The sequence below is a fragment of the Lates calcarifer genome, linkage group LG12 (assembly GCF_001640805.2).
Source record: "Lates calcarifer isolate ASB-BC8 linkage group LG12, TLL_Latcal_v3, whole genome shotgun sequence".
NCBI lineage: Eukaryota > Metazoa > Chordata > Actinopteri > Centropomidae > Lates > Lates calcarifer.
The window spans coordinates 3891375-3903620 of record NC_066844.1 but is presented as its reverse complement, the minus strand read 5'-3'; the positions used below and the strand labels follow the sequence as shown (position 1 = coordinate 3903620).

At 39.2% G+C, this 12246-nt stretch overlaps 1 protein-coding gene and 1 pseudogene across 2 annotated transcripts in view; both read right to left on the bottom strand.

Moving 5' to 3' along the window:
* Positions 1-424: 424 nt before the first annotated feature.
* LOC108874799 (complement C1q subcomponent subunit C) overlaps positions 425-12246 on the bottom strand; it is a 27205-nt gene continuing 15383 nt past the window's right edge. Inside the window, exons 1-7 of one of the 2 annotated variants that reach the window (XM_018663340.2) lie at positions 4223-4374; positions 3144-3358; positions 2719-2895; positions 2276-2352; positions 1760-1876; positions 1585-1665; positions 425-1453 (exon numbers count right to left, since the gene is read on the bottom strand). In XM_018663340.2, coding sequence (XP_018518856.1) covers positions 1301-1453; positions 1585-1665; positions 1760-1876; positions 2276-2352; positions 2719-2895; positions 3144-3306 — 768 coding nt within the window. In that variant the 5' untranslated portion in view covers positions 3307-3358; positions 4223-4374 and the 3' untranslated portion in view covers positions 425-1300. Of the gene's footprint in view, positions 1454-1584; positions 1666-1759; positions 1877-2275; positions 2353-2718; positions 2896-3143; positions 3359-4222; positions 4375-12246 lie in introns of those variants that run through there. The other variant, XM_051074176.1, reaches the window with a different exon arrangement.
* Positions 7083-8951, bottom strand: LOC108874764 (nuclear factor 7, ovary-like; annotated as a pseudogene).

The window sequence follows — 12246 nt, the reverse complement described above, 5'->3', positions numbered from 1 at the left end:
TCAATATAGAGGGAAGGTCCAGGACATGTTTAGCCTAGCTTACGACAAACACTGGAACCAGCTGGAAACTGATAGCATAGCTTTACTGTTCGTCTGACCTGAATCTGAATCTTAATCTGGACTGTTGCTTTTCCATCTTCTTATAAAGCTGTGAGGTCAAACAGGTTCTGCTTCTAATGTGTTCACATGTTAAAGTTTTCTCTGTGGCTGAAGAAGATGTCTTGGTCCATTTGTTACAGGTCTGTGTTTGTATCTTAGAGAGAGCTGAGACAAAAATCTAATCAGCAAGCCAGGATTTCTCAACACTAAGTAACAGGCCATTTTTTCTGATCACTATTACTACTATTGCACTGGTTCACTTAAATGAAAGAAAAATCTTATGGAAGCTACTTTCTGCCAGTAAAAGAAAAAAAGCTGCTCTTGGTTGAGTCAAATTTTTGACATTTTTTAATTTCATAATTATACATTTTTATCCTAATAATTTTGACTTTTTACCTCATAATTTTGACCTAGTAAGTCAACATTTTGACTGACCTGAAATAACTTTTCATCTACTCTTCAGATCTGGATCCAGATGCATATCACAACATTTTAGGCATCTTTTATTATATATGTATTTTATTCTCAAAGAGATTTAGAGTGTTTGAGTGTTAAGACAAAACCAAGGTCATTGACAGTCTTACTGGAAATATCAATTCTAATTATACACTTACACAATAAAGTGAGGTAACACTCAAGTACAACATGGTGCAGTAATGCTATAATATTGCATGGCACATCCTATAGTGCCATGCCAGACACTTCTACTGCAACTATTAGAAACGTGCAGTTCTGTGGTGTCTGACAAACCTTTAAACTCATAAACTTCTCCAACTGGACTACCTGGATTAAACAACTCACCCTGTGCTGTTTTAACCCACATTGTTATGTTTTGAAACAGCCTTGAACTATGAAGACAAAAACCACAAAGTTAATGGTTGGCTAAAATGTGTAGTGAAATTATATGTAACTTTTCTTTAATCTCATCAAGCATTGTAGTATTCATTCCATTGAATACTACACTTTAATTTTGCTTTAGTGGCAATCACAGAAAGAGTCTTCAAAGAGGGTTTACATGCATTAATATGAAGGAAACAATTATGGTGAACAAGTTACAGTCAAAGTTTAACAAATGTCACTGTGTGGTGAGAGTGTGTTATGGTCAACTGTCATTCTAAAAACAGCTTTGAGAAATATGATCTGAAATCAGAGGTTTGTAAATGCTGACTGACGCCAGCTGACGTGAGCATACAACAGAACTTTATTCTGTATTTGCGAAAAGGAGGAAGCCGTTGAAGATGATCTTTTTTTCTCGTATGTCGTTTCTCTCAGTAGATGTCTGCTGGTCCATAAAGGACTCGAGCCAAACCTTCTGATCTTTTGCCAGCTGTAAAACCACGCCACCTGACAGCACCTGAAACACAACACGGCCAATCACAAGGAGGCGTCATGAAAAAACTCAGCTGGCACATTCCTGTCAGACTTTCATTTTTCTCAGGAACATCTCTTGAGCTCTGTGGTACTCACTGAAGCACTGAAACTCACCTGATCATTGTTCCTGTTGTGATCACAGAATCCCACCTTCCTCTCCATAGCATCAGTAACTATACGCAGACACATGCTGACCTAAAAAACACACAACACATGGCACAACTGTAAGGTAGTAATGGCAATGGAGCTCTGACAAAGTGCAGCTGTGGACCAGACAGCAGTGAGTTACCTTGGCCACAGAGTGGAAGGTGAAGTAATAAACACCAGGTACTCTGCAGATAAATTCACCTGTGGCTGCATTAAAATCTTCAGGTTTGTTGACCACAGTTGTCTGGTAAGTTACTCTCTGAAATGCACACACACACACACACACACACACACACACACACACACACACACACACACACACACACAGGATCAGTAATGAAATGATACAGCCTTGAAACTACAAAAGAAAAAAGGCAAGAGACTGCTGCACATCTTTATATTTTTCCATGTTGGTAGTTCTTATGAAAACTGGTGACAATGAAGTCTGTGGATTATCCAGACTAATGAGGACACTATCTCTGGAAAGACATGCCACTACTTCACACATACAAAACTAAAACTATCTACATGGCTAATAACAAATCACAATGTTCTATTCTCCTATTCCAGGAGAAATAAAAGAAGATTGCAGATTTGAAAAACATTTAGAAAAAGGAGTTGATGGACAGAACGGTCAGAGACAGACAACAGACTGAACCTGATCATAGGGAGGATAACTGTTATCAGTCCTCATCACTGAGAAGGCTGAACGGGCCTGCTGAGAGGGGTGCTGCCCTAGAAACAGAAAGGACATACACACATGTTCAGTGTGTGATCAAAGGTGCATTGGTATGCATATATATGCACATGCACACGAACACCATATGTACACATCTATCTATATATATGTACACTAGGGGTGATTGATGAGTTTACATTCAAATCCACATTCAGCTGATGACAGAGCGGAGTCGAAATTTTTAATTACCCGAAACTAAAATACCACAAAAGTTATTAACTTCAAACTTTCTTCATGATCAAAGAGTTGAACTACATGTGGCTGTAAAGAGAGCTGTTTAATTCATCTCCTTCTACCTTAGGTTACAAACCTATCAGCCCTTGTATGCTGGTAGGCTGTAGGGTCAGAGGTCATGTTATTACCATGTCCGATGCTCTTCCCATCAGGGCCGGGGTGACCTGGTTGTCCAGGGTGACCCGCTGTTCCGAGATCCCCACAGAAACCTTTAGGACCCATGACCCCTTGCAAACCCCGATTCCCCATCTCCCCCTTCAGCCTCAGTAGGACGCTTGGATCTACCGGACCGTCGGCCATCTTAGCTGGAGATGAACAAGATGAATGATTACAGGTTAAGGTTGTTTTTCCTTTTTCCAGTTATGTGCCTCTCAGCTTCTCTTATCAGCTTCAAACATGGACGCATAACACATTTTCTTTTTCCAAATAACTAGGGCTGTTGAGAATACAGTGAGATTTGATGCCATCATTCAGCACATTTCAATTGAACCTGCTACACTGAGAGTTTTGACATGGTATGATGACCATGGAGGTCGTTTGAACAGATTTATACCTGGTTGTCCTTTCTCTCCCTTCGCCCCAGGCAGTCCATCTCTGCCCGGGGCTCCTGCCACTCCTGCACTGCCATCTACTCCTGCACAGTTTGGGTCACATTGGCTGGTCATCAAGAGTGAGGCCACGCCCACCAGAACAGCCAGCCCATAATAACCTCTCATGGTCCAAAACAATGGAGTTAATGGTATTTGGAAGAAGAGAAAGACGATGGTGCTGATGAAAGTCAAAACATGAAAAAGAGATAATCAGAAGAGACTGAAATATTTGTTCAATTCGACACACTGTGTTTTGTCCTGGGAATTTATTTATTTATTTAGCAATAATTACAAACTAACTAAATGTTCTACACTGATATTTATAGACCGCATATGACAGTAAACAGCAGCAAGCACCAACAGAATTTAATTTCTGACAGGGTGGATAAGGCTTTGAAACATCATTTACATTTAACAAATACAGGAAAATGTAATTAAACAGTAAACAGAATAGATGAAATACTTTCATTTTCAAGGCGTCATGCTGGGGTAGTTGAGGAAATAATCCTGGCTCTGCCCCTGAATTATACATAACAGAATCTTTTAATCTATATGTAAAAAATGAAGAAAACTTCTAAGAGGCAGTAAAAGAGAAAGCTACAGATTACAGTTTTGTTACATAATTCAATGATAAAGATAACTAAATGTTTACTGTCACCGATTATCTTCCTGCAGCTGGACACAAGTCTCTGCAAGTTATTTGCAAAATTTATAACAATTTGCCCCATGAGAGACAAGCAAATAAATAAAAAATACCGCACACCCATTCTCCAACCACACAGAAAAACAATGTAAAATGTGACAAATTTCAATTCAGAGTTGAAATAATTCCCCAAGATTTTGCATTAATTTGATTTCTTTCAGATAAGCTTTACTTTAAATGATTATGATGTATAATAAGTTTTGATTGAAGTCATGTTTTGCTGTTAACTACTGTTGCATTGATGACAGAACAGAATGACATAAACAAACACTGAATAAAAAATATTGTCTTTTTTTCTTCTAACATCGGTATTTCATTGGGAAACATTACCGTACTCACCAGCAGAGTTTTCTGTGTCACCGGCAGAGATTTGGAGCTGCAATGAAAGGACAGAGTTTCCCCTTTTAGTGAACAGATCAAGACTGAAAAAAGACTCATTGACTTATTCACACACACACACTCTCTCTCTCTCTCTCACACACACACACACACACACACAGACACAGAGTACATAATCAGTGAGGAAATGAAACTCATGATCTGACAAAAACATTGATTTTTCAAATTTTTTGCTTTCTTAAGATCTGAGACCTGTTCCATAAATACCTGCACCTGTACCAATAGCCACCAGACTCCACCAGCAAAGACAGAAAGACAGGACTTCAACTGGGAAGAATGCAGGAGCTGCTGGGATATTGCTGCCTTGATTGTTTGAATGTGTGACCTTCAAAATTCATTGTGTACAGAACATTTGGTACATGTGACTGTGATGTATTCAAATCCCATACTTCAGTAAAAGTAGCAACACCACATCAGGGAAAAAAATCCACATTGAGTAACAGACCATTCAAAATTTAAAAGCAAAAATTAAGTTTAGGCAGTAAAATGCAACAAACATTTAACAGGAATGTGATAGTGAAGACTTTAAGTTTTAGTTTATTTACAGTCATATTTTAATTATAGGATATTTTAATATTTTTAGATGGGGAAGGGAAAGAGGGACACAGTTAAAGAAATGAGTGAAGAAAGAAGGTAAATATGTGATGAAATAAATAAAATTAAACAAAATAATTAAAAACATAATGACAATGAATGGCAATAATGACATTAGCACAAACCACACACTGGACTCAAACTAAACACCTTGAGGTTTGTACACTTGAGGGTTTTTGGCTTGGATGAACAAATCAGAGAGTTTGGGGCGCCATCATGTGGTCATATCATACAATGACAGATACTGTACATACAGTAAATATTTATCAGCAAGCAGCAAAAATGAGATGTAATCAGAAGTGTCTCCTCCTGCAGGCACTGTACACAGACTTCAGTCACTGAGTGTTGAACCTGAATTTGTGTTTTGTTAAAAGTTTTTTATTGTCTTTTGATGACATTATACACATATTGCATTTCATTACATTTTGGCTGTGTGTTGCTTGCTTTACAAGTTCTAGCCTCTTGTTAATTTGTTCAAATTTCTCTTTGAGTTTTATTAAATTATAGATAGTGTGTGCAGGTTTTCTGCAGTGGTCACCATTAAATTCAAGTATACTAAGACATTTGTAACACCACACAGAATACAGTAAGGGCAAAACAATTTTTTTTACATACTTACTACATACTTTCAAGCTGTATAACAGTGATTCCCAGTAGTATAATTAAATATTTAATGTGACCACGACCCACATAGGCAGCAGATGGGTGGATGGATTAACATCCAGCTATCAATTTTTCTTAAAGGTTTAAATGTTTAAAATAAGTCAGTTTAAGCTTCCTTTTTTTAAAATTGGCACATGCCCAGTGAGCTTCTTAGCAGCTATGGCTAACAGTACCAACAGTGTTTACCACAAGGATGATGGCATTGACTCAAAAACAAAAAACAAAAGGAAAGAACAGTGTCTCAACAGCCTCCAACCAAAGCAAAATGAATAACCAACTGAATCAACATATTTAAGAGGTTTGTAAAAGAAATGCAAGACTTTTTAGTACGTTATACCTTAGATTAACTGAATTGAATGCTTGAATTGAATGTCTTTTCAAGACCCACAAATAATCTGTGTGTCTGTCTTATTTCAGAATTTGATTTTGATTTGAATTGTTGGACAAATGTTGGAAATGTTGACCTGTCGGACAAGCTAGTTGAAATGTGCAGATCACCAACTCAAGGAAAAGGAATGTCTGTTAGTTCTGAACAAGTCATTGCAGCAGCAAACAGTAATAAATAGCAACAGCAAAACTGAGTACATAAACAAGAAAATCTGGTTTTATGAAAAAGCTTGACTGACAGCATCGGCACCACAACTCCTCAGTTTAAGTAGATTAAAAAAAAAAAAAGTATGTGCGCACCTTTCACTGTTCATAGTATTCTTGTGGTGCAGTCATGCTGTCCCAACATGACAACACCCAGAGCCCTGGCCTCAACCCCTGACATCAGAGCTGAATATCATTCATGTGGTCCTGTTGTGGCTAAATGAGAGAAAATCCCTGCAGCCAGGTACTAAAACCTGGGTGGAAAAACCTGAAAATAAGTGGAGGCTCTTACAGCAGCAGGTTAATGCCCAGGGTTTTGAACATGTTCAACTACACCTATAAGAAAAGGGTCCAAGAACTCAACACAATGGAACCAGATTTGCTGACCAGAGATGATCAGGAAGTCAGGGTCCTGTCCAACACCACATATGGGCGTAGTGTTCGGTTGTCCACATACTTTTGGCCAAGTAGGGTAAGAGAAAAGCATGCTTAGAGTGAACTGTGTAAATTACTCAGTAGTGTGTTACTTTAAAAGAATACAAATCAGCAGTTTATAACTATTAAGTCTCAATTCAAGTTGAAAACATTTTAAGGATACAAACTCTGCCTACCTATAAAACTCAATGGCAACATAAAGAAAACAGATATGAGAAATTACAGCAGATATCCAAGATGTGAGCTGCAGACTCACTAATCAACACTTTTATATCAATGATAAATAAAATGCCTGTGATTGGGGCTTGTTATGATGAACAGAAAAGTCTACAGCTCTACAGAGCTTTAAAGCTTCTTTTAGTTTATGACGCATTTATTGCATGGTTTAGTCTCTGTGTTGCCAGAAAACAAGCCCTGAAAAACTGTTCCTCACCTCGCCAGCATCAAACACCAGACAAAGTTAACAACACTAGCAGGTGAAGAAAGTGGAGCATTTACTGAACTGAGAGATATTTTTTCTTGGGAGTTGAAACTGTAGCATACTTAAAAGAAAAAACAGAAATGCAGCTTTAGGTGCTATGTTTTCAGAAATGTTGTGTTAATCTGAAATGTTATTGCACTCCTTTTAAATATGAGACAACGCCTCTGTCCATTATCCTCACAATCATCTCTAACTTATGCATTCTCTGGTTATAGAGATCTTGTCTTGTAATATCTTTACTGGGAGTTCATTCAAAGTACCAATGCATGGAAACAGCTTCTCAGTGAAAGTGTGTGTGAAGGTGTGTATGTGTGTGTTAGTATCAAGGTCAAAGAATGACAGTTTTCCTTTGTTCCAGTCCAAATGAACTCTGATCCTCTGAAGCTTCTTCTTTACCCGGAGAACAGCCGCTGGTTCTCCTAACAAACGTGCACTGTATTTACTGTTGTGAAACTCTATTTGCCAGAACCCAGTTTTTATTCGTCCCCTTTTCTGGACAGATTCTGCAGCCACACCAACAAACCAGGCTGTATTGTCTCGAACTTCAACATTCCAGTTGTGAACACCTGTGCTAAAGCCCTCCCAGCCCCGGACAGAACGATGATAGTCAATCCTCTCTGGGTTGTCAGGAAGATTCTGTTTTTCTCCGTGGCTCACACTGGTCAGATTCTCAGACAGGATAAATTCTGGATTGGCAGTGTTTGGATCCAGAATCACAGGAGTATAGGAGACCATCTCCTTCATCTTGTTCCAGATGTTGAAGGTCAGGTTGCCCAGGTGTTTGGCCACATCTATCAGAGCTCCTAAAACCGGCTCTGGATCCTCCAGCAGGGGGCGCTGCTGGACTCTTTTCACTGCAGCCTTGTAGTGAGCAGGAATGAAACGTCGTCACCTCTTAGCTCCTCCTCTGTGTCTCTGATTGTGTGTGAAAGAGCTGCTATCTCTCTGCTCAGAGCCTCAATCTTCTCCTTCATCATCTGACTCTTCAGCTCCTCTTCCTCCCTCAGAGCAGTGATCCTGGCCTCCTCTTCCTCTTGTAGAAACTGGTGAAACTTCTTAAACTGCTCCTTAATCTGCCTCTCTGTGTGTCGGACCTGGACCTTAATGTGTTCTGCTGTTTGATCACAGTTTCCTTTAACTTGTTCAAACAGCTTCAGTTTCTCTTGTAAAGGCTTCAGGGATTTCTGAATCTCCTCTCTGTGATCCTGTGCAAATTCATGAATGGGTCTGAATCTGTGGTTGTTGTGTGTTTTTGAATCTCTGCAGATGAGACACACTGGCTGCTGATGGTCCAGACAGAAGAGCTTCAGTTTCTCAGAGTGCAGACTGCAGAGAGACTCAGACCCTGCTGAAGCTCTCTGATCTCTCTCCAGCAAAGGTCTCACACAGGTTCTTTAAAGCCAAGTTACGAGGCGGGTCACTCCTTGATGATCTCCTCTTACAAACTGGACACTCCTGTACAGGTTTCCCTCTCCACCAGCTCTGCAGACAGTGTTTGCAGAAGCTGTGGCTACATGACAGAACAACAGGATCTTTAAATATGTCCTGGCAGACTGGACAGGAGAGATCCTCCTCAGTTTGGAAAGCCATTTTCTCTCTTATTGAGGCTGAAAACACACCAGGCAGAGCCCTAAACAGGAAGTCAGTCGTGACTCCTCTCCTTCCTCTTGAAAATTCCTATCACTCTGAGACGTTTTTTTCAAATCCACAGTCCATGTGTGCAGTCAATCGCAGGTTTAAGTTGCAGAAATCCCTCTATTTCCTGCTGTATTTTTCCTCCCTCAGGGGAAGTTGCAGGTCTAGTCTTTTATTGTTATTTTCTGTCTCTCAGCTTACGTGTGTCATTTCTTGGTGGAGGAACAACAGTCTACTTCCTGGTTTGACTCAAGCAAGTTGGAGGTGGAGCTTTGTCTAGCAATCTGTGTCAAGTGTTGAATCATTATGTTCAAACTTTATTTATACAGGGAATGCCACTGAGCAAGAAACGATAATTCACAAATGTAAAATACACACGCATATTGCCCTGAGTCAGCTAAAAGAGATATATAAAAAGAGGGAATAGCTCGTCAAATTTGACTTTTTTCTCAATGTTGTTGCCGGATTTCCTTCATTTTCAATTAGTGCAGAGACACAGACTGATGGTTTAGCTTTTCTAATAAAACACCTATTATGTTGTTTTTGAAAATACTGCCAATCAGAGGATGATTCAGTTGTTTGCGCTTTTGGCCAGGAAGCATGCCTGTCATTAAACATTTCAGCTATTCCGAACATTGTTCCTGTTTTCCAACTTAGTTTTGAGGGGCAACTTTTCTGCAATGGAATTAAATGTTCTTATGAAATAAGCCAGAACCAAGAGTGAATCAGGAAACTGGAACAAGGGAATTTTTGAAAATAATAAATATATTTTTTAGATATGAGCGATATTTAAATGTCTTGCCCATATAGAGACATAAGTGTATGACTCAGACATACATGACCATGTATGTGGTCAAATGTCTCCATATCTGCCCATCACTATCATCCCTAAATATAAATATTCATACATAACTGTTTACAATGTAATAAACTTTATTTAATTGTGCTGTAGAGAACCCAAAGGTACATTAACTGGATTATATTACAAAAGCAAGAAAATCTCAATAAAAATCACAATCATAACTCCACAAATTAACAAAAAATCAAGCCTTGGAACATAAATATAGTTCATTCAATGTTTCTAGAAAGGTAGATTTTTAAAACACAAACTAGCTTAGTGTGTGTTCTTTAGTAACTACATCAACTAAAAATGTCAAGAAACTTAAGCTTTAAGTCTATTTTAGAAAATTTAAAACAAGGACAAGTAGGGTCTGTTCACTTCATTATTTTGGTGACTACGAATAAAGTTACCAAAGTAACTTTAGTTATAATAACTTGAAAATGCAGAGAGAATAGAAAGTTACTATGGTGACTAATTTAGCAATTATAAGTGGGAAAAGTTGCTGTAGCTGATCAGCTAATGAAATTTAAAATAAAATACCAGCACAACATCAACACCAACCCAAACTCACTAAAAATATGATGAGGTTAAGTAAACGTCTTTGAGTGTACACATCAACAGAAGAGAAGCTGATTTCACAGAAGTGGTTTGAGAAGTTTCCATGTACATGTTTATTCAGTATATTTTGATGTGACTCCACATTCTATTGTAGGTACTGTAAATTCAAGCTGAGAAAGGAGTAAACTCCAAACTCTTCAGAGCCACATTACAAGCCTATAGGTGAGTATGTGATACTCTGTAAACATACATAGAGAGAAAATTAATAGCTTGTAAGTCTTCATCGTTGCCATTTAACCAACAATTACTCTTCAAGCTACATCGTCATCACTGACTAAACTGTTTCAGTGTCAACAGAGACTTTCACTGGTAACATTTTTTAATTTGAGCTCATTTCTGGTGCTTATGTATGGAAACAGCATGTCAGTGAAAGTGTGCATGAAGGTGTGTATGCGAGTGTAAGTATCCAGATCAAAGAATGACAGTTTTCCTTTGTCCCAGTCCAGATGAACTCTGATCTTCTGGAGCTTCTTCTTCACTGACAGAACAATGCGGGGATCTGATGGTGACACTGCCGCATATTTCCATCAGTTAACCCTATTCGCCACAATCCAGACTTGATTTCTCCTTCCTTTGGACAGACTCTGTTGCCACACCCAGGACCCAACCTGTACTGTCTTCAACGTCAACATCCCAGCTGTGAGTTCCTGCTTTAAAGCCTTCAGAGCCAAGGATAATGCCATAACAGTCAAACCTCTCTGGATTGTCAGGAAGATTCTGTTTCTCTGCACATCTCACACTGGTCAGATTTTCAGACAGGATAAATTCTGGATGAGCTGTGTTTGGATCCAGAATCACAGAAAGTGTAGGAGACCACCTCCTTCATCTTGTTCCAGATGTTGAAGGTCAGGTTGCCCAGGGTTTTGGCCACATCTATCAGAGCTCCTGAGACCAGCTGTGGATCCTCCGGCAGGGGGCGCTGCTGGACTCTTTTCACTGCAGCTTTGTAGTCCTGCAGGAATGAGACATCTTCAGCTCTCAGCTCCTCCTCTGTGGCTCTGATTATGTGTGAAAGAGCTGCTATCTCTCTGCTCAGAGCCTCAGTCTTCTCCCTCATCACTTTACTTCTTTGTTTTTCCTCTCCCTCAGAGCAGTGATCCTGGCCTCCTCTTCCTCTTGTAGAAACTGGTGAAGCTTCTTAAACTGCTCCTTAATCTTCCTCTCTGTGTCTCGAGCTTGGACCTTAATGTATTTTGCTGTTTGATCACAATTTCCCTTAACTTCTTTAAAGACGTTCAGTTTCTCTTGTAAGGGTTTCAGGGATTTGCGGAGTTTCTCTCGAAGATCCTGTGCAGCTTCATCGATGGGTCTGAATCTGTGGCCATTGTGTGTTTTTGAATCTCTGCAAACGACACACACTGGCTGCTGATGGTCCAGACAGAAGAGTTTCAGTTTCTCAGAGTGCAGACTGCAGAGACCTGCAGACTCAGCTGAAGCCATTTTCTCTGTGACCAAAGCTAAAAACACTGAGCGCTGAAAAACAGGAAGCCAGTCACTTGTTCCCTATGCTGCTGTATCAAGTCAGTTTCAGTTTGATTCCTCTTTTCTTCCAGTCAGCAGCAGGTTGAAATAAACATATTCCAGTTTTGCCTCTTGTACCTTAAGAGGCAGTTATGAAAATTAATTTGATAATCTGTCACTCAATGTGTATGTGACTCCTCCAGCAAGCAAAAAGAAACCAAACTCTATTTCCTGTTTGTCGTGATGATGAAAGGTGAGAGGTTGAGAGGTGGAGCTTCATCAGACCATTAATGTGTTTCAGTTTAAAAAACAATTTGAAGAGAGCAAATCGTAAAAGTGCTGATTTCAAACTGTCACAGTGCTTTGAGATCGCCTCATTATGTCAACATACCTTTCATGGGAAGAGCGCTAAAAAAAACACAACAAGCTCTGTCTTGTTGGCTGACTGTGGCCTTGTGTAACTGGAATAACACACATTAAACCAAATTCATTTACACTGCCTTCACCATCGTGTTTGTTTGCTTTCCATCGTCTCAAAAAGACATGATCAAAAAGTATGAGTAGTACTAGCACTGTACAAATACTACTAAAAAATATATATACAATTTATGTATTACTTTCCAAAACAAAAGTTACCCACAGATA